A 19,952-nucleotide genomic window follows, 5' to 3' on the forward strand; every position below is an offset into this window, starting at 1 on the left:
AGAGAGAGAGAGAGAGAGAGAGAGAGAGAGAGAGAGAGAGAGAGAATATTAAAAGGATCTAGTTATATGACTATGATAGTTTGTTCTAGGATGCTTGATGTATAAATGAAAGAGGGAACAGAGGAGTGAACTGTCGCAAGGGACTGTCTGTCTAGCAAGGTCCCCAATGAGAACTGTAACACAGTGAAGAGCCAGGCCCTATTTCTGCTGCTCTCAATTCTACTGATAGAAATTGAGACAAGAACCTTGCCATGAGCCCAGAACCTTCTCTGGATCCCTGCTCTTCCATGAGCTTTCCCACAGACTTTTAGTCTTTCCTCAGAGTTTTTTTTTTTTCCACACTGTTTGTCCCATTCTTCAAATGAGCTTCAGCCATCTTTCATTCTTCTGAATCTCAAACTGATTTATTCTGTATCCAAAGCCATGTCCAGCCATGGGCTCTGTCATTTGTGTTTCCAGCTCTTCCTTAGATGTTAACACCAGCTATCATCCCATTTCCTATCAAGGCAGACAAACTTTCCATGTGTTTCTCATGTCTTGAGTTAATGGGATTTCTGGGGCCAGGAGAAGGAAGGCACACAAAATTTTTGCACACAAAAATACACACAGTCACACATTAGATACATGGACATGCAAATACACACACACACACACACATACATGCATGCAAACACATATATACACAATTGCACACTCACTCACACATATGTATGTAGGCACACACAGGCGCATTCACAAACACATGTACATGGACACATACACATGAACACTAACATACACTCATACCTACACACACACGCACATATACACACACAAAGCAGAATGTATTAACCTGTCATCCACTGAAGCGTTCTCTACAAGAAGAAAGGAATTTTATATGCTGCCATGGAATTGAAAGAAATACAAAGATTGTAGCAAAATACTCTTGTTCTTACTTTAAATGCTTTTTTTTTTTTTGTCTTTGGTTTTATTGGCTCCTATGATTAACTCCCTAATTGGAAGTCACTGGTAGAACAGCCATTTTTATAAATATGATGTGAGAATGTCTTTACATATCTTCTCAACAAACTGCCCCTTAGGTCAATATCAGCTCCTCTGAGGGACACAGAACCTGTTAGATCCTCTGCTGGTCAGTCTAGAGAATCTGTGTAAATGTCCAGAATTGAGGCGTGTTACATCAGGTGGGAAAAAACCTAACAAAGAAAAGTATTCACTACTAAAGAGAAGTAGCCATTTCTACAACATGGCTACATCACAGGCTGGATCCAAAGGCAGAGATTCAAGTTGCTCCATTCCCCTTGGAGACACTGAATACTACTTAAAGCTCAGCTAGCAGAATTCAACAGCAACCCTCTCTGTTTTGATTTAAAGGATCTTCCTATGGATAAAACCATTTGGTCCTATAATCGAGAAGGAAACTTTCACTTCATCTTGGCTCTAATAAACATGTAGTCACGATTCTAATAGGAGATAAAATAAAACACTGTTGCAAGAGATGCATAAGCACTAAATATAAACTTATATTCAATGTTTAAAATATTTATTTTATTTTTAAGTGTGTGTGTGTGTGTGTGTGTGTGTGTGTCTGCATGCTCACATGAGTGTGGTGCCCACTGAGTCCAAAAGAAGGGATTGATCCTCAGAAGCTGGAGTTGCAAGAGATGGAGGGCCACTGGAGGTGGGTTCTGGGGGCTCGCTCAGGACCTCTGCAGGATCAAGAATCATCTTTAAGTGGCCAGCCATTTCTTCAGCCCAGTATTCACTTGTTTATGTACAAAATGCCAAAAGAGTAACACACAAGCGATGGAATTTACTCTCTGGAAAGAGCCAGCAGTGCCTCCGGAAAGAAGGTGACTTTACTTTTTTACCATTTACCTAATTCTATTTATTTTTTCCTAAGATGAAAATTGATTGCATCAGATCCTACAGGAGAAGTTGTGTTCTGAGGAGAGCTTGCGAGCTCTGCGGTGCACCAGCAGGAGCTGCTCTCTTGCCGAGGCCTCCAGAGTGTGTTTGGTGGTCCTCTGGTGTCTAGTACCATACACTAAGACAAAGGGGTTTTGTGAGTATAATATAGAGCTAGATTTTAGCATTTTTCTCATTGCTAGGACCAGATTCCTAAAAAGAAGCAGTTTAAGGGGAGGGGAGGAGAATTTGTTTTGCCTCACATGATATGACAGTGCAGTCCATTATGTAGAGAAGGCAGCACAGTGTAAGTGAGCAGAGAGGTTTTTGACTGTGGTGGCCTGAGAGTGCTGGAGCATGTTCACATCTCCTCAGATTAGGAAGCAAGGAACAACCTGGAAGCAGAAAAGGAAACATGCTACCTACTTCCTGAAAGCCACTTCCTGGACTTGGAATCCTCTCAAAATATGAGCATTGGCTGGAAGGATGAATGTTTAACTCCATGGGCCCAGGGTGAGATAAGACTCCACATTCAAACCCCAGGAGGGATGAATCAAGAATCATCTGTGCTTGCATCCTCAAGACCTGCACAGGATCAAGTCATTCAACTTTCTAGCCTGGAGGAAGGAAGGTCTTATGAAGGAAGCCCACCACCATCTGAAGGAATCCATGTCTGCTGAGGAGGGGAGTCTGTTTCCTTCGAAGATGTTGCCCGTGTGCCACCAGATGGCCCTACACCAAGCACATACAAGCAGTACTAGTACTTCTCAGTAATATGTGGAAATAAAAAAGAATAAATAATATAAAAGGAAAGAGGACATGAAGTTGCAGGGGAGTTGGAGGAGAGTTGGAACAGAACTGACGGGTGGATATTATCTTCAATATATTACCAAAGAATAAATTAAAAAGAAAATCAACTGAGTAGGGTCCCATAACTGCCACATTAATCCTGCTTTGTGAAACAAGAATGGAGACTTTGTTTAGCTTAGGTGTCAGTGTATCAGCTGATGTAAGTCCATCATAGCAAGACTTTGCTGTTGGTAGTCACTGGGAAATCCCAATTTCAACTCTCTGAATCCATCCAAGTTACCACTTAAAATTAGCCCAGTGTCACTTTTACCTAAGAGTTGGAGGTAAAAGGGTCAAAGTCATAACTGAGAAGGGAAACCTGAGTAATTTTTTTTTTAACCATACATCAGCTTAGCAGAATAAAATTGCCCATTCCCCTCCACTGGCTCAGCATAACTCTGTTACAATCCGTTATTGCTGTCTCCTGTTGTTTTTATCTTCCCAGCAGTCCCTTCTAAAATCCCATCACTTTCAAATATGACTTGGGGGGATGAGAAACAAGCCTTCCCACATTCCCAGCACATCTTTCTCGTGCCCCTCTCCCCTCTTTATGTGTTGTATAAAGCCCCTCAGAGGGCTTTACTGGACTACAATATATTCCTGTGAGAGACGGCAAGGGGATGTCTCCTGTGGTGTTCTTTGCCAGCTGTTTTCTATGAGCATTTGATATTAAGTGATACAGAAACATCACACTATTGCTCTGAGAAGGAAATGAATGGAAAGCTATGTTGATATTACAGTAATATGTTGTTACTATTGTATACAGAAGTATGTCGTTATTAGAGTAAAAGGGACCAAAAATGTATTAATCGTATCCTGTTGGTTAGCCTGACCAGTTGGTTCCAACTCTAACAATATTGCCCATGGACATGAAACACAAGTTCTTACTGTTTATCTTCGTGTGCAAATAGGATTTTGTATGTTTTCTTTATGGTAAAAACATTCTACCCTGGGGTTATTGATATGTCTGTGTTATTTTTATTGCCAGTGAAATAAGATTTTACTATATTACTGCCGACTGCAAATCCCCCTGAGATGACTTTTCTTTAGGCAAACTGATATCCCATTAGTGACCCTACACTCTTATTTTCCTGGGTTTAGGAAACATACTTGCCTTTAATGCCAGAAAACTCAGGAACTGCTGTGTTCCTTAAAAGCACACATGTTGGGCTGGGGAGATGGTTTAGTGGGCAGAGCCTGCAGTGCATGAATGAGGTGCTGATCCCCACTACCCGCAGGAAGCAGAAGTCATAATGTGAGTCTATAATTCCAGAACTCCTACAGGAAAATGGGTGAACAGGAGAATTACTGGGGTTCAGTGATGGGCTAGCCTGGTGTAGGCAGCAGGAAATTAGAGACCTTGTCTCAAAAGCGCAGTGGGAAATGAGAACCAACATCTTTTGACCCCGCCCCTCCAATCTTCACAAGAGTCATGTGGTGTGCAACCAGTCAAGTGCACACCATACACAAAGACGGTTTTCAATGGGCAGCTTAGTTCTATAGATTGTATCTGGTTTTCTCCTAGCTCTTCATCATTTGGTGTTTAGGTCACATACAACCTCATCCATATACCCACACCAAGCCTCTTAGTGTCAGCCTGACTAGCACTTCAAGCTGGATGACTTGTGGGTCGTATAGTCTCCTATGCACTGCAGAGTAGTCTGTAGGATCTTGGAACTTCCCACTGGATGTCAGCAGCCTCTGATTGTCTCCAGACATCGTCAAAGAAAGAAAGAACTACAAAGAGCTTAGAACACCCAGTTAGATGTACAATGAAGGCTTTTGTGGGATGGAAATCATGGCCCCAAGTGTGTGTGTGTGTGTGTGTGTGTGTGTGTGTGTGTATGTATGTATGTATGTGTGCATCTGTATCTGCCCCAAGTATGTGTGTGTACATATACATGTATATATACATATACATGTGTGTGTATGTGTGTGTGCATCTGTGTCTGTATGTCTGTGTTTGTGTGTATGTATGTCTATGTATATGTGTTTGTGTGTGGGTATGTAGATCTGTTTGTGTTTCTGTGCCTGTGTGTGTATGTATGTATGCATGCATGTATGTATGTGTGTATGTATGTATGTGTGTCTGTCTGTATGTATGTGTTTGTGTGTGTACTTGTGTGTGATGTGTTTGTGTTTCTGTGACTGTGTGATATGAGTTCCTTCCAGAGGACATGAGTTCAGATTCTAGCACCCACATGATGCAAAACCATCTGTAACTCCAGCTACAAGGGATCTGATACCCTCTTCTGGACCCTCAGTCACTACATGCGTGTGGCACACATTGGTACAGGCAAACACACACATAGAATAAACAACAAATCTAAAAATCACTAAACATTATGTAAACAAAGATCTTAAGAGAATAAACTACTTTTGGTTGAACAGTTCACCTAGGCATCTGTTCCCAGCACTTTATAGCATGACTTACCAGTCATGATACATGCACTCCTACATAGAAATGACAAAGGCACATATGTGCATGTACTTTCTACTACCCTGCATTAAGCTCCTGGAAGACTGCACTACCAGCCACCACCCTGGTTCCCTTAGGTCCATGAATGGAAGACACACATTAGCTTATTTTTAACATGCTTTTTATCTCAATGGCAGGGCACTTAACCTTCTCTTCCAGCTCAACACCCTGAAATCTGCCTTCAACTTAGCTACATGGTTACCTTCTCCTTGCTCAGCACCCTAAATCTGCCCTCAGCTTAGTTGTGTTTCTCATCTCCCACCTGCTGTGCCAAGCCCAGTCAGAGAAGTGGCCAATGGCCACTCTACCCAAGATCTCACATGGCTGGTGGCTTTCTCTCCCTCCAAAGCATGGTAAATCCCTTTTCCTCCTCCTGCGTTTCCTAGCCTGCCTGCAGGAACCTAGAAGTCCTGCCTTTTTCCTCCCCTCCACTGCCCCCAGCCATTGTCTGCTAGCATCTTTATTGATCAATCAAGAACCAATTGGAGAACAGGATCTTTAGTGTTCACACATAGATTCCCGATCCAAGCGTCGGAACCACCCCCTACATGTCTTTAACTTTAATATGATAGCTACAAGTTGGGTTGATTTTCTCTTAGATGTTTCCCATTACTTAATACCTCCACTTGAGGCCTTTACCTGGGTTTATTTAGATAAATGCCAATGTGAAAGGGCTGGGATTTGTTTCTATGGTATGTAGATATTTGTGCAGGTATACATGGACTAGTACATGTGTTTGTGTGCTCATATGCCTGCACATGTGAATGTATGTAGATGTATCTCTATGTGGTATGATATATGTGTATACATACTTAGATGCATATGTATATGATGTGTGTGCATGTACATTTATGTTTAGGTAAGAGTTTAACCTCAGATGTCACTCACCATAGTCTTTGAAATAGACTCTCTCACTGGCCAGACTCTCACCAAGTACGGCTGGCTAGCTACTCAGTGAGCCCCACCCAGTTATCTTCCTATCTCCACCACCCCAGTACTGGGATTACAAGGGTACATTCACAGCCATACCTGGATTTTCTTAAGTGTGCTCTAGGAATTAAACCCAAGTCTTTTGTTTGCCCTTTACTGACTGAGCTATCTCCTCAATCAAACATTGTCTGAAAAGCATGTATGGACATGTGACAGGGGCTCAAATGTGCTGTGGTTCTTCCTTCGGAGTCAATATCTCTCCTTTGGGCACAGCCCTCTTAAGCCCCAGCTGCCACAGTGGCCTCTCCTGGAGTGGCCTAAAAGAGCAGCTTTACAGTTGGATCACAGAATTAGATTAAGATTTGGGACTCTGCCTGCTCTTCCCAGCACGTTTTCTGTTCTAGGTGACTCTGAGTTGAATGGCAGTTTCAGAACACTCTGGGAAGTATGAAATGTCACTCTTATTTGATTGATGGGATTAGAACAGATAGAACAAGGGCACATTAAATTTCCCCCAACAGGTTCCTCCTGTGATTGTCCTTTTACTTGGTTGGTTAATTTATATTTCCATTCTCTGCATCCCCCACAGAATTTCTTTGCAAACTCTGTCAATACAATTTTTATTGCTTTCATTTTTAATATTCCAGCTGGAACATTTTACAAAATAGACTCTCCATGCTAAAATGCAGCATGTGGTTTTTCTGTCAGTTTGAGGGTGAAAGTGGACTAGTGCAAAGTCACTGTATGGGGCATGAGACAGACACTTGGTTGAATGGCTCTGGGTACCTGGACATGTCCTTATCAGCCCAGGGAAGGTCTCTCTGCCCACTGCCTCATAAACAAAATTTGTCAAAGACCTAAAAGGGAGTATTAAAAGCTAACCAGACCTTCCACAGCAAAGGACTGCCATGCCTAGTTACAAATGTCTTTCATTCTTGGAAAGCAGACATTAACTTCCCTTGAACATTTACCAAGGATTCGGCTTTGGGCTTTTGTTCTCTGAAGTCTCATTTCTAGCTTTCTAAGAGCTTCATGGACCCATTGTGAATGGTCAAACACCAGCATTGACTTTACATGCATTTATTCCTCAATAGACGATTACTATATTACTACAATGCCCCAGGCTCCTTCCTACACAGCAAGGTCATTGTTGCCTGAATCCACATTGAACTAATAGTCTAAAGAGAGAAATAGTTCAGAAATATGCTGTATTTTTCTGCTTAGGCTTCCATAGGCAAGTCATTATCTTAACTGTAATTGATCTCCTCACAAACTCCAAAGACTCAGAGTTCAAAATCAAGTATATAATTTGTTTTCTGTGAGGATGCCCCCTTCCTGGCTTTTCAATGGCTAACATCCTGTGTATTCTTGGTGGACCTTCCTGTGTGCGGGCATGTGTGTGTGTGTGTGTGTGTGTGCGCGCGCGCACGCGCGCGCGAGTGCACGTGTAGGGTGAAAAATGGGCTCTTAGGTATCTGTTTTTAACTGAAGTCACAAATTCTCTCTCACCACGACCCCACCCTTGTTGTGCCCTCTCACTTTAATTGCTTTTTCAGAGGCCAGTCTTCCAATACAGTTGTGCCAGACGTCAAGATTTCAATGTCTGAGCTGCGGAGGCAAGAGACACATTCATTCTATAGCAGAGAATTTTTTTTCTTTTTGAGAAACTCTCTGCTGCTGCTTCAGTTATAGAGCAAAGAAAAATAATAAAGGAGAGGGAGATATATATATATATATATATATATATATATATATCCACAAGTGCCTTTAGGAATCCACATATGAGAGGGCAAAGGGGTAGGGGAGGCTACAAAAGCTGGGAAGCCATCTGTGTACACAGATTCCACACTGTGCTACTCAGTAGGAAAGGGGACAACAGGATCATGGGGAGGAGAAAGTTCCAGATTCCCAGATGTATGAGCAGTGGGTCTGAACAGACATTGGAGAGGTTGGCTGTAGACTCATTGTCTAGTGACTGAATTCTATCCTCGTTGCAATGAGAAGCCCTTGAAGGCTGTTAAGCAGATGAACATAGAGGTAAGACATTCTCTGAGGGACAAAATAGAGGAGTCTGAGTATTTCAGATAGTACTCTGAAACACACAGGAACACAGAGGAAATGTCCAGTAAACCATTTAAAGCAAAAAATAGAGAGCCAGAGAGCTAGCTCCATGGCCAGGAACACATGGTGCTCTTGCAGAGGACCTGGATTTGGTTCTCAGCACCCATGTTATATGCTTTACAACCACCTCTAACTCCAGTTCCAAAGCTTTCTAAGCCCTCTACTGGCCTCTGTGAGCACTTACATACTCATGGTGCGCATACAGACAAGCAGGCAGACACATATACACATGCAGGTAAAACAAAAAATTGTCAAGTACAAAGATGGATATTTTGTGGGTAGCAATCATCTTTATAAGAGACAGTTTAGATCTGGGTGTGGTGGATCTCTGTCATCCTAGCACTTGTTAGGCTGAAGCAGGAAGATTCACGTGAGTTTAAGGCCAGTCTATTTTGCATACTGAGATCTTAGCTCAATTTCCTATATGGCATGATGATATGCACCTGCAATCCCAGGGCTCAGGGGCTCAGGCTGGAGGATCAGGAGTTCAAGGCTAGCCTCAGTTACTTAATGGGTCAATGGTCAGTTTTTGGTTACATGAGACCCCATTTCCAAAAGCAATTATCCAGAGCAGAGATAATTTGGTATATTTGAGTATATAAATACATACTTCTATATGTATCATCTATAGATTAAATCATATGTATATACATACATATGTGTGTATACATATGTACACATATACACATACACACATATACATATATATGTGTGTGTATATTTGCCTTTCTAAGGTATAACTTTTTGATTGCATCAGACACACACAGTTCTGAGTTCACAGCAATCAGGGTTTGAAGAGCTGCACCCACTCCTAAATCCCCTCACACCCCTCTGGAGTAACCCCTTCTCTCCTAGCTAGACTATTCCAGCCTGTGACTCATCTCTCACCTCTATGATTTTGCCTTTTCCATATTGTGATATAAACAGGATGTGCACTTCATAGTGCCTTATGACTTCTTTCATTTAGCATAGCTCCCTTGAGGTCTACCCTGTTGACTTTACCACTGGTTATGGCTATCTCTCCTTGTTCTTAGATTTCACATTCACAAGTTCCATCAACTACAATACAAGATATTTGAAAAAAATGCATCTACATACAGACACTTTAATCTTGCCTTTATCTCCCAGAAGATAAGTTCTAACTGCTTATAGGAATTGTTACTTGTATTAAAGATTATATGTAATCTAGAGTTAACATGTGGTAAACCAGGAGTAGATCCAGTATGAACACACTACACTGTCTTATGCAAGAGAGCAGAGAATCTCTGTGTTCAGGTATCCATGGCTGGGGAGGATCTGGAATCAACCCTTCACAGACAATAAGCATGGCTGTGTTTTCTGTCTTGTTACTTCATGGTGTTCCACCTTATGGATACACTGCTGTCATTGGACAGATTTTAAGTACATCTGGTTGCTACCAGTTTCAGGTGAATATGAATAAAAGTTCTGCCCACATTTGCATTAAGGGTTTTGTATAAGCAAATTTTCATTTCTCTTGCTTAGGATGTGCAGGGTCCTGGGTCACAGGGTGTGTCTGTTTCTGTGCTCGTAAGAACCGCTAAGCTTTTATGCTAGATAGTCATAGCGTTTTGAATTCCCTCCATCGGGAGAATTTCACTTTCTCTTGGTTCTCGTCAGAACTTGTGTGTGCGTGTGTGTCTGTGTGTGTGTGTGTTTCTGTCCGACTGGGTGTGTACCTAGTGTCCCTTTAAAATCATCAGTCTTAGCAAGAAGAGCCAGTGAGCAGGTGTAGGAAAGACATGTCATAGAATGAACTAGCTGGTTTTGTTTTTTGTTTTCCCTATCTACACATTTTTTTTAATCCAAAGGATATGGCCTTAAAAATCCTCGGTAGGGATTGGAAAGATGGTTTAGCAGTGAAGAAAGCTCACCACTCTTACAGAGGACCTGAGTTTGGTTCCCAGCACACACACTGGAAGACTTGCAAACATCTGTAACTCCAATTCCAAGAGATCCAACGCCCTCTTCTGGCACTGCACTCACAAGTGCACAGACCCACACCCACATATTCACATAACGAAACATAAAGAAATATATACTTTTAAAATTCTGGATAAAACCTGAAGAAAATAAGTTTAACTTAAGTAGTTTTATAATAAAAACATGCAAGTCACTAATCCTTGCTTTGAACCATTCACAACTTGAGTGCCGGCAACCTCAAATCTTAGGTTTTCTCTATCCAGCAGAAGTACCATGAAATCCCTCCTTTTAGATAAACCCTTGTGTCTTCAAAGTGTCAGTGGATTCTGGGAGTTAATTAATATTTTGTCTTGCTACTTACAAAAGGAGCATCATTACTGACCCTTGCTATGGATTTAGCAAAGTAAAACAGTCCTTGCTTTATCCCAATAGATAAGAACATGAGTGCCTAGTCTTTCTCTGGTGACCTCATCTTATTTGTTCCATGGCTACTTTGGTCTTTCATGTAAATGAAGCTTTGTGGAGAAAGCTGTTTAAAATCTCACTGAAGAATTAGGTCAGTAGACACCTGGTAGACACTAAGGCCTCTCCTATGTGTTGATGAGTATGCCTCGGGTTTTATTATCTAGGTGTCTCTCTTTTATGGAAGAGAAGGTTCTTCCTTCAGATTTGTGAATTCCTAATTTCACCCAGTATTATTTTATAAGTGTTCAGTGGGTGTTCCAGAAGGTTAAGGAAAGTAAGTGCTACCCACAGTCTCTTGGAGCATGTCCCAATAATCCTGTTACCTACCCCACTTTCTTGATTGAATCCAGACTTTCTTATTCCAATCCAGACTCAAGTCATCCTGTTTCTTCACTTTCCACGGGGAAAACATTATCCTCTGAAGGAGGCATGGATACTAACACAAAATGACTAGAACAGTGGGTTTCGACCTTCCTAATGCTATGTGTGACCCTTTAATACATTTCCTCATGCTGTGGTAACCCCCAACTATACAATTACTTTCATTGCTACTTCATAACTGTAATTTCGCTACTGTTATGAGTTGTAATGAAAATATCTGATATGTACAATATATGATATGCAACCTCTGTGAAAGGGTTATTCAACCCTGAGAGGGGTCACAAACCAGCAAGCAGAAAACCACTGATCTAGACCTTTCTAGGAATGAATTATTTCCTGAACAGATGCACTCGATGTGGGCTCTTACCAGCCATTCTTGCAAAGCCTGGTGTCTTTTTCTTTTGGAGGACTCTTTTTGGAGGACTTTTGTACACTACCACCATTTGTAAGGCTTGATATCGCCCTCTACCTGTTAGTTACCAACACTGTATGTCCACAGTTGATTTTTTAAGATGACTTTTTAGGATGACTTAAGTCGTCTCTGTATTCACCTGATTTGTCCCTCTTAGAGGAATCAGATATATAACCCTTCCAGATGATTCTGTGAATAGTTCTCTGGAAAAGCACTCATAGGGAATCCTCTTTCTTGATGTGCTTGGCAGGGCTGGATTACAAGCCGGGCATGCAGCAGCTTCATGAATCTCTTGTTGTTGTTTTCTGTTCACAGATTTTATTCTTCACCGTACAGTCTTGCAACCAACCGCATGATCCCACAGACATCTATCACGCCATTCATTGCTGCCTCCCCTGTCTCCACATACCAGGTACGTCTGTTCACCTGCACCTTAGGCAAGGTCTTCCTTGCCTACTTCCTGTGCTACTGAGACTCCAAAAGGGCATGGTAGGATTTTTAAAAAATGGTGGCCTACACAGTAGCCATATACCTTAATATGATAACGTTCCTGTTAGGAATTGATTTAGTATTGGCTTCCCAAGTAATCAGATCTGGTAAGCCTTGCATCTTTTCTATATAGCCTTTTCAATGCTAAGGAATGGTCCTGCCTGTTATCTGCTGGTTTGGTTGCTCGAATTCCACAGGGGTCTTCTCTAATAAGCATCTTTGTAGAGATCCCTACCTGTATTGTGTTCCAGGGTAGCCTACCTTGTCATCTCACTGTTTTGTCACAGTAGTCTTGGTAAAAGTACCCCATTAGGTATTAAATGGGACCTTTCAGTGGGGAAGATCATGAAAGTGGGTAAAACATGTTTCTTCTTCCTGCTCTTTACCTAATTTCTTATTCTTAAAAAGATCGGACTTTGGGGTCCCATGTGTTGAAATGTTTGGGCATCTGAAACTCACTGTGAGTTCTAAACTAGGTGTTCTAGCCAGTAGTTCTGTGTCCAAAGGCGGATGGAAGTAGCCATGCTTCCGCAAAACTTGCTCTTCATCTTGCTCTTGTGAGCTCCCTACCAGCTACGCCAATCACCACTCCGTTCTCTTCACCTGCTGCTGCTAACCACGCTTCCAGTTCTCATCATAAAATGCCTGTAAATGCCACATAGGGAGGGACTTGGAAAGCACACAGGTGTGAGCCCATGATTTCTTTGTAGAATGCAAAATTGTTGTGGGTGGATGTTTCAGAGAAGGTAAGAAGCCAGCGTTACTTACTCCCACTAATCCAGTGGCGTTTCCCCAGCTCAGCCACTCTACTTTCCAGGATGTCCTATCTGTCAGAGCATCAAAATTTAAGTTTATACACATTTTTCCCTTAACCACTGAATCCCCCAGAAGCACACCATTCCTTTATGACACTCAGACTCTTGAAACAAGATCTTTACACTGACAGGGTAGAGTTTTGTTTAAATTGCATGAGGTGTTTCCAGAGTAGCTGACTTCTTAATTGCCTTCTCTTGGGACCCATGAGGCCTTGTGCAGGTGTGTTTCAGTTTTATTCTTCCTTCAGGCATGGTGTGTGTATGTGTGTGTGTGTCTGTGTTGTCTTTTGTCTAATCTTGGCTCCTGCTGGAGCCAAGACCACCCACTGAGTCACAGCATGGAATACTTAGACAACATGAATATCCACAGAAAAATGATTATCTTCTTTCAAAGATTACAGCAATTTTCCATGTTGTTAATTCTTACTTTGCACCATTTAAAAACAAAACAAAGCAACTGAAGTATAATGGTGAATTTTGGAGTGAAAATATAATATACCATAAAATAAAATCTCACTGGCTTTCTATGTGATGATCCACTCACACAAATTTTCTCATACGGCTGTCACATGGCACATTTTAGAAGAGTTAGTGACTATCCTATACATTTTTACCCACAGTACCAGTTGTCATGGGAGAGAATAATATTGCAAACATGTTTAAGATGGCCTTGACCTAACACATTCCTCCACACTTTCTGTTCTGTTTCTTTCTGGCACTAATTTTGCTGCTTAGCCGGTTCTAAGATGGGATCACCTGCGCATGTAAAGCTCTGATTGGTAATGGAACAATTAGGAAGTCTTAGCAGTCAACCTCAGATTATTTCAGTTTCTCCCTGGGTGTTCCTGGGAGATGACCTACAAATAGTCTCTGTGCCTCTTTAAGGCTTCAGTCTTCAACTTCAAAATAAGGTTTTAGGGTTCAGCCGTGAGAGCTGGGGAAGTGGCTCAGTCATCAAAATGCTTGCAATCTCCCAAACCCACAGAAAAACAGGTGCAGTGGTACAGATTTGTAATCCCAGCTAGAAATGTGGAGTCGAGCAGATCTGGGGCTTGCTGGCCAGTCAGCTTAGTGTACTTGTTGTGTTCCAAGCTAGTGAGAGACCCTGTCTCAAAATAAAAAAAGGAAATAAAAAGAGAAAATGAAAGAAAAGATAAAATTTGCCTTATGAATGACACCTGATACTGACTTACATGCATACTTACAAATGAACACACACACACACACAGGCACACACATACACACACACAAACACACACACATAGAGACTGGCCTATTTGGGTGTCGCAGCCAGCCACTTAGATGGGGAAATGCTAAACTAATCAGGGCTGCAAGAGTTCCTGCCTCCACTTCCTAAGACCTAGTGCAGCGCCACCAAACACCAGCACCGAGTTCCCTGTGTGATTTCTTTGTCCTAATGACTGCTGTTTGATGCGTAGGTCCAGAGCACGTCATGGACGCCACACCTGCCATACATTATGCAACCAACAGTAAGTGTTCTCAGTCACCTGAGGCTCAATGTTTCTATTCTCCAAGTGCAAGCTTTTGGGATGCATAGCGGCTCTGGGGTGGAACTTTGCTCATAGATTAGAACTCATTCAGACAGATACTTCCTCCAGAAGCAGAGAGACCACTGGAAAAGGCACAGAAGCACATGCCACAGGCAGCTAGAGATAGGCATGGACACAGCCAGAAACAGATTTGTGTGCAAGAGGACTTCTACTTCATAAAGAATCTAAGAACTCTTTATAATTAAGCCTGACTTATGAAGACAAGCTTTGATGGTCCACACTCTCGTTGTGTTCTCCCTACTCCTGGATACAGTGTGATAGGCTCTGGGGACATTTTGAACTATCATGATCAAGTGCAGGCCCAGTGAAATGCATTTGTAAAACCTATTGAGGAAAGATGGTGCATGGGCAGATTCCATGTTAAAGATCATTTACCATTCTATTCTTTACTGGAGAAAAAAAATGTCTTCCAAAACATTCCAAGTACTTTCCACTTGCTGGATTTCCCAGTTGTGGTTCCTTTCCTCGAGCCCCATGGGAAGAGTGGTGTATCACAGAAGGACCTGCACTGCAGCAAAGGATTCCTTTGATCTTTGTTTTATTGTGTAGTCTTTATAGCTCTATAGAAGGGGAAAGGAGGGAAAGATTCATACACACAGGCACACACACACACACACACACACACACAGACATATACAGACACACAGACACTCAGAGAGAGATGAGGCAGAGAGACAGAAATAGAGAGTATTTCAACAGCACCACACTCATTAGATTATGATAACGAGGCCAGAGCCCTAGAGAGGGAGTTGTGTTGTGTGACAGGTACCCTGGTTTCTTTTTTGATTACTTAACAGTACTTTGTCAGGGGCAGAAACTGTTAGTGACAGAAAAATGTAAAAAAGACCATTGTGAACATTATCTTCATTATAGAATTTTAGCCCTTTCAGATAGTTTATTTACATAAAGCAGCCATAACAAAGACCAGGAGATTAAATGTGCACACACACACACACACTCACACACACACACACACACACACACACATTCACACACGTATGTCTTAACACCATAGAAGTTGGGGTTGTATTTTTCAAGTCCTTCTAGTTTCCCTTATTTATACATCTTAGGGCCTTTCTAAGTTCATCTTGCCTTTGTTCTATAAATTATACCAATATGTCCAATAGAGAGCAAAACTCCAGGCTTGCTGTCCAAGTCGTGAGATAAAATTCAGTATGTTCTGCCAAAGCAGTATATAGCTTAGTACAGACAGAGCCAGCATAGAGGGAGCACAGACTGCTTGGCAAGCTCTGGAGAGGAGACTGTCCAGCAGGAACCAATAGACTTATAAAAGAAATAATGTGCTCACCTACAGAGTAATGATGCTCATCGGCTCTCTCTAAAGCAAGCACCATCACCTTGTGGCCAAAAGGGATGCACATCTGGAAAACTCTGTGAATGTTTTCCAGATGTCAAGCATGGATGAATCCCAGTTTTTCTTGAAATCTCAAAAGAGGGAGGGGAGAGAGAGAACGAGAGAGAGAGAGAAAGAGAGAGAGAGAGAAAGAGAGAGAGAGAGAGAGAGAGAGAGAGAGAGAGAGAGAGAGAGAGAGAGAGAGAGAGAAACTTGGAACTAGGAACTAGGGACTATAGCCAAACCATTCTGGTTCCTCCTTCTTCATCCCAGCAGATCTTCAGCTCTGTCTTAATGTGGGTTTAATTGTGTGTGTGTGTGTGTGTGTGTGTGTGTGTGTGTGTTAATGTGTCTTTGGATTTTGCTAGCTGTGGCTTCTGGTCTATGAGACCGCATCACTTCCCACGACTGAGCTATGCCTCGTGGTTGGGCTTGGTCTCTAAGGCTAACATGTGAGGTCTATGGCTCCAGTGGTTTCCTGGACAAAGGATCGTCTAGGCCACCCACCACTTTGTTTTCTAAAAATGAGCTAAACAGTGTCATGGCAACACAGAGTTTGTGCCATCTGTCTTCCCCTAACATGCTTTTTGGTTGTCTATACTGTTGAAAGAACATTACCAGCTGGCCTGGTCTTTACCAGGGTGAGAGTTAAACTGGTCTGTTCCCATGATACTAAAATATGAATATAGTTTAACTATCTAAGGCCAAAAATCAGATTAACTGGAGCTGGCAAGGCTGAGCAAGTTGATGATAGTTATGTTGATTCTTGGCTGGATGGTTGTGCTTGGAAGGCTTTCTAGCTTGTGAGAAGCTAAGCAGCAGATTAAACTTCCCTTGTCCTTACACGATCATAGTAATATCTAAATAATTATGGATTTTGTTCATTAAATGAAGCATAGTGTACCAATACTCAGAAGTATGCTTTGTCAAACTCAAATTCTCAACAAATGGTTATTATTGAGTTGGGATAAACAGATGTCCAATTTTATTTTAAGTGACATCACTTGTAGGAAATGACTGTTTGTATAGGAGCAAACCTAAGGACAATAAGAATCGCCCTTCTCTTACACGTTTAGGAGCTATTTAAATTTCTTGCCAGTAAGTGTGGTGCAAACACCTTTAGCCATGAATAAGTAAAATTAATTGTATCAATACTTACTTAATTTCCTAATTAAACCATTTAACATCTAATTCTTAAAGATAATAGCTATTAGTATACTTTTCTTACTAAGCGGAGCTTTATTTACAAGCATGTTCACATAGTCAATACCCACGTCTCAAATATCGAATTCCAATTTATTTTCAGTTTCTCTCATTGTCCTGGTTAGCTTTGCATGTCACTTTGACACAGCCTGGAATCAGCTGAAAAAGAGTCCCAATAGTGTAATTGTCTGTATTAGATTGGTATGTGGGTTTATGAGAGGAATTTTCTTGCTTGATAAGGGTTGTAGGACATCCACTATGGGTGATAACATTCCTTTGGTAGAAGGCCTTGGGCTATAGAAGGGAACTACCAGAACAAGAGATGGAGCAAGTGAGAGAATAATGCAGAAAGCATTCCTTAGTAGTTTCTACTCTGACTTCTTTCAACAGTAGACCATGACCCATGAGTTAAAGATAATAAAACAACCTTTTCCTTACTTAAATTATCTTTTGGTCATGATGTTTGCCATAACAACAGAAAGAAAAGCAAGATATACCTCCATCACTTATTCTGTCCCCATCTTTATACAAACTTGTGTCTGAGCCTCTTGTAGTGGTACATCCTTACATTGTGCTTTTGTGCTGACTCCTAAGTGGGTACCAGATGCCTCATCCTGACCCAAAGTCCTAGAGGTTTGATTTGGGGGGGGGTGCTGTGTTTTCGAAAAGGATATTAATTGAAAGCAAAATCATGCTTCTGTGAAGGCATGAAGAATTAAAGTAGAACCCAGGCCCTGAACTGTTTTGTCTAAATGTATAAATGGTTAAAGCAGAGTGGGGATGATCCCTCACTGAGAACTGAGAACTGACTGGGGACAAAGGGGTAGGTGTGTGTATTGAAAGGAAGGAGGGAACAAGCATGTGCTACTGCCCCATGCCTGACAAGAAGCAACTGGGGGGAAAAGGCATTCCTTTAGCAACTCAAGGGGAAGGCTTTTCACGCGCTCATGGGTTAGAGAGATGCAGTTGATCCCGATGGGGAAATGTTGAGTCAAGAAGATTGTTGGCTGTGGAGTGAACATAGCTTGCTCACAATAGATCCAATCAGAAAGAAGAGAAACAAAATGTGGGTGTCTTGTTGACTTTCTTCTTTGTTCTTTGGTTTTTGGTCTGAGATCCCATGTCATAGGATGGCACAACCCATATTCATGGAGGTTATCCCTCTCATGTATTTCTCTCAGGAAATGTTCTCACAAATACATTCAAAGTGAGCTTCACCAGGTCTTAGGCATTTTTTAAAAACTAATCAAACTGTCAACCCAAGTTAATAATAATACTACCCTGCCAAGGTTTGCTGTTCCAGTTTGCTTTTCTCCAATCTTAATTTTCTAAGCACTGTTCCTTTTTATTAACTTAAAACAAAAGATTCTGGGGAGATGGGACAGAAATCTCCTATCGTGTGTCATAGCCAGTGTTCTGGTGTTTGTACAAGGAAATAGTTCACAGGTCCCTGTAGCTAGACCTGAAGATCTCACTGGATCTTCTGGAGAATTGCCAGTCCCACTTAGAGAAGATGACCATGTCTGTTTGGGCTATTTGCTATAAAACATAGGAACTCCGAGGTGAGAGGACTGTTGCACATCTGACTACTTTGTTGCATGTGTGAGCTACTTTGTCAACACTCTCAGTTATCTCTGGGTCTTAGCACAGGGCTTCTGACTGTTCGCTGAGATCTCAGCATCGCCCTCACAGGCTGATGGGTTGCACAGTGCACCTGCTCACCAAAGCAGCACACGTAATGGGAATGGCACATGAGCACACAGTGGACAGAGCTGTATTCCCATGTGTGCAGATTTTGTTAACTCCACCCTGCTGACTAGGAAAGAAAGCAGAGTCGCATTGCCTTCAGCTCCATGTAGGCTCCTTTGATTCATAATATTCTTCATACAATTAGTGTTACTCATTTCAAGGAGAAAGGTCACCTTTTCTTTGTACTTAATTACAGTTTGGTAATCTAATTACAGCTGTATAAGAAGTGTGAGATCCCCTTGTTTCAGCGTTGACAGTTCTGTCACCATGAGGGCTACATCAGGATTTTAATGGTGAATAAACCCTGTGTCTAGGGCTAAGGGAAAATGGCAGTTCCTCTCTGGCAACAGGGCTGTTTCTGCCAGAATACTGAATCTGAGTCTTCTTTGCCTGGACATAGGTTGTGGCTTCCCAGTTTCTAGGGGTGTTTTCTGACAGAACATAGATTTGGAAAGAACACTGTGTTTGCATTCCACAAACACTGTTTTGTACGACTTCTCTTTTATGCCAACACCTGAACAGAACAAAACATCAAAACCTTCATGTTTTCAATACTCAAGTGTCAGAGGAAGATATTTTGAGTATCTACAGAAGTAACCGGGCCCTAAAAATACACATATTCACATAAAATATTTCCCCACCTAATAAGAACAACTAACTCCTGGGCCATATGTTACTGCTTCTAGCAGAACAGAATCCGTATGGGTGGGGGTGCTTCTTCTCTCTGGCTCCTTTGCCTTCTAGTACTCTTCCAGAGTGAAGGAACTCTGAAGAAGGCTCTTTCCACAGTAGGCCACTTAATGCTCTGTTGCTGGTGGACAGAACTCTGACATTCTTTCTACAGTACTTGTTCAATCTTACATGTCCTGAAAACAGCCATATAAGGTCCACCCTTCTACACCTTCAACCTTATGTAGACTGTGAGAGGATTCGCAGGATTTCTTCATGCACAGATTCTCTTCGTTAGAAGTGACCATTATGTTTTTTGAAGTCAAAGAATGATCTATAGTAGCCATAGATTTGGTTGGGTTTTTTAAGCATGAAGAAAGCCAAAGTAAAATAATAAATAGGAAGGGATAGATAGATGGACAGACAGATGATAAATAGATAATAGATAAATGATAGATGGATGAAAAATAAATGATAGATAAATAGATGATAGATAGATAGATAGATAGATAGATGATAGATAGATAAATAGATAGATAGATGATAGATAGATAGATAGATAGATGATAGATAGATAGATAGATAGATAGATAGATAGATAGATAGATAGATAGATAGA

General features: G+C 41.5%; 1 protein-coding gene across 3 annotated transcripts in view; it reads left to right on the top strand.

The window, feature by feature from the left end:
• Window positions 1–19,952, top strand: part of Rbms3 (RNA binding motif single stranded interacting protein 3) — a 656,597-nt gene that overhangs the window by 549,577 nt on the left and 87,068 nt on the right. For 2 of the 3 annotated variants that reach the window (XM_028767340.1, XM_028767342.1), the window contains exons 11-12: window positions 11,799–11,895; window positions 14,227–14,277. In XM_028767340.1, the coding sequence (XP_028623173.1) occupies window positions 11,799–11,895; window positions 14,227–14,277 (148 nt within the window). The remainder of the gene's footprint in view (window positions 1–11,798; window positions 11,896–14,226; window positions 14,278–19,952) is intronic. The other variant, XM_028767343.1, reaches the window with a different exon arrangement.

The sequence above is a fragment of the Grammomys surdaster genome, unplaced genomic scaffold (genome assembly GCF_004785775.1).
Source record: "Grammomys surdaster isolate TR1022 unplaced genomic scaffold, NIH_TR_1.0 172, whole genome shotgun sequence".
Lineage (NCBI taxonomy): Eukaryota > Metazoa > Chordata > Mammalia > Rodentia > Muridae > Grammomys > Grammomys surdaster.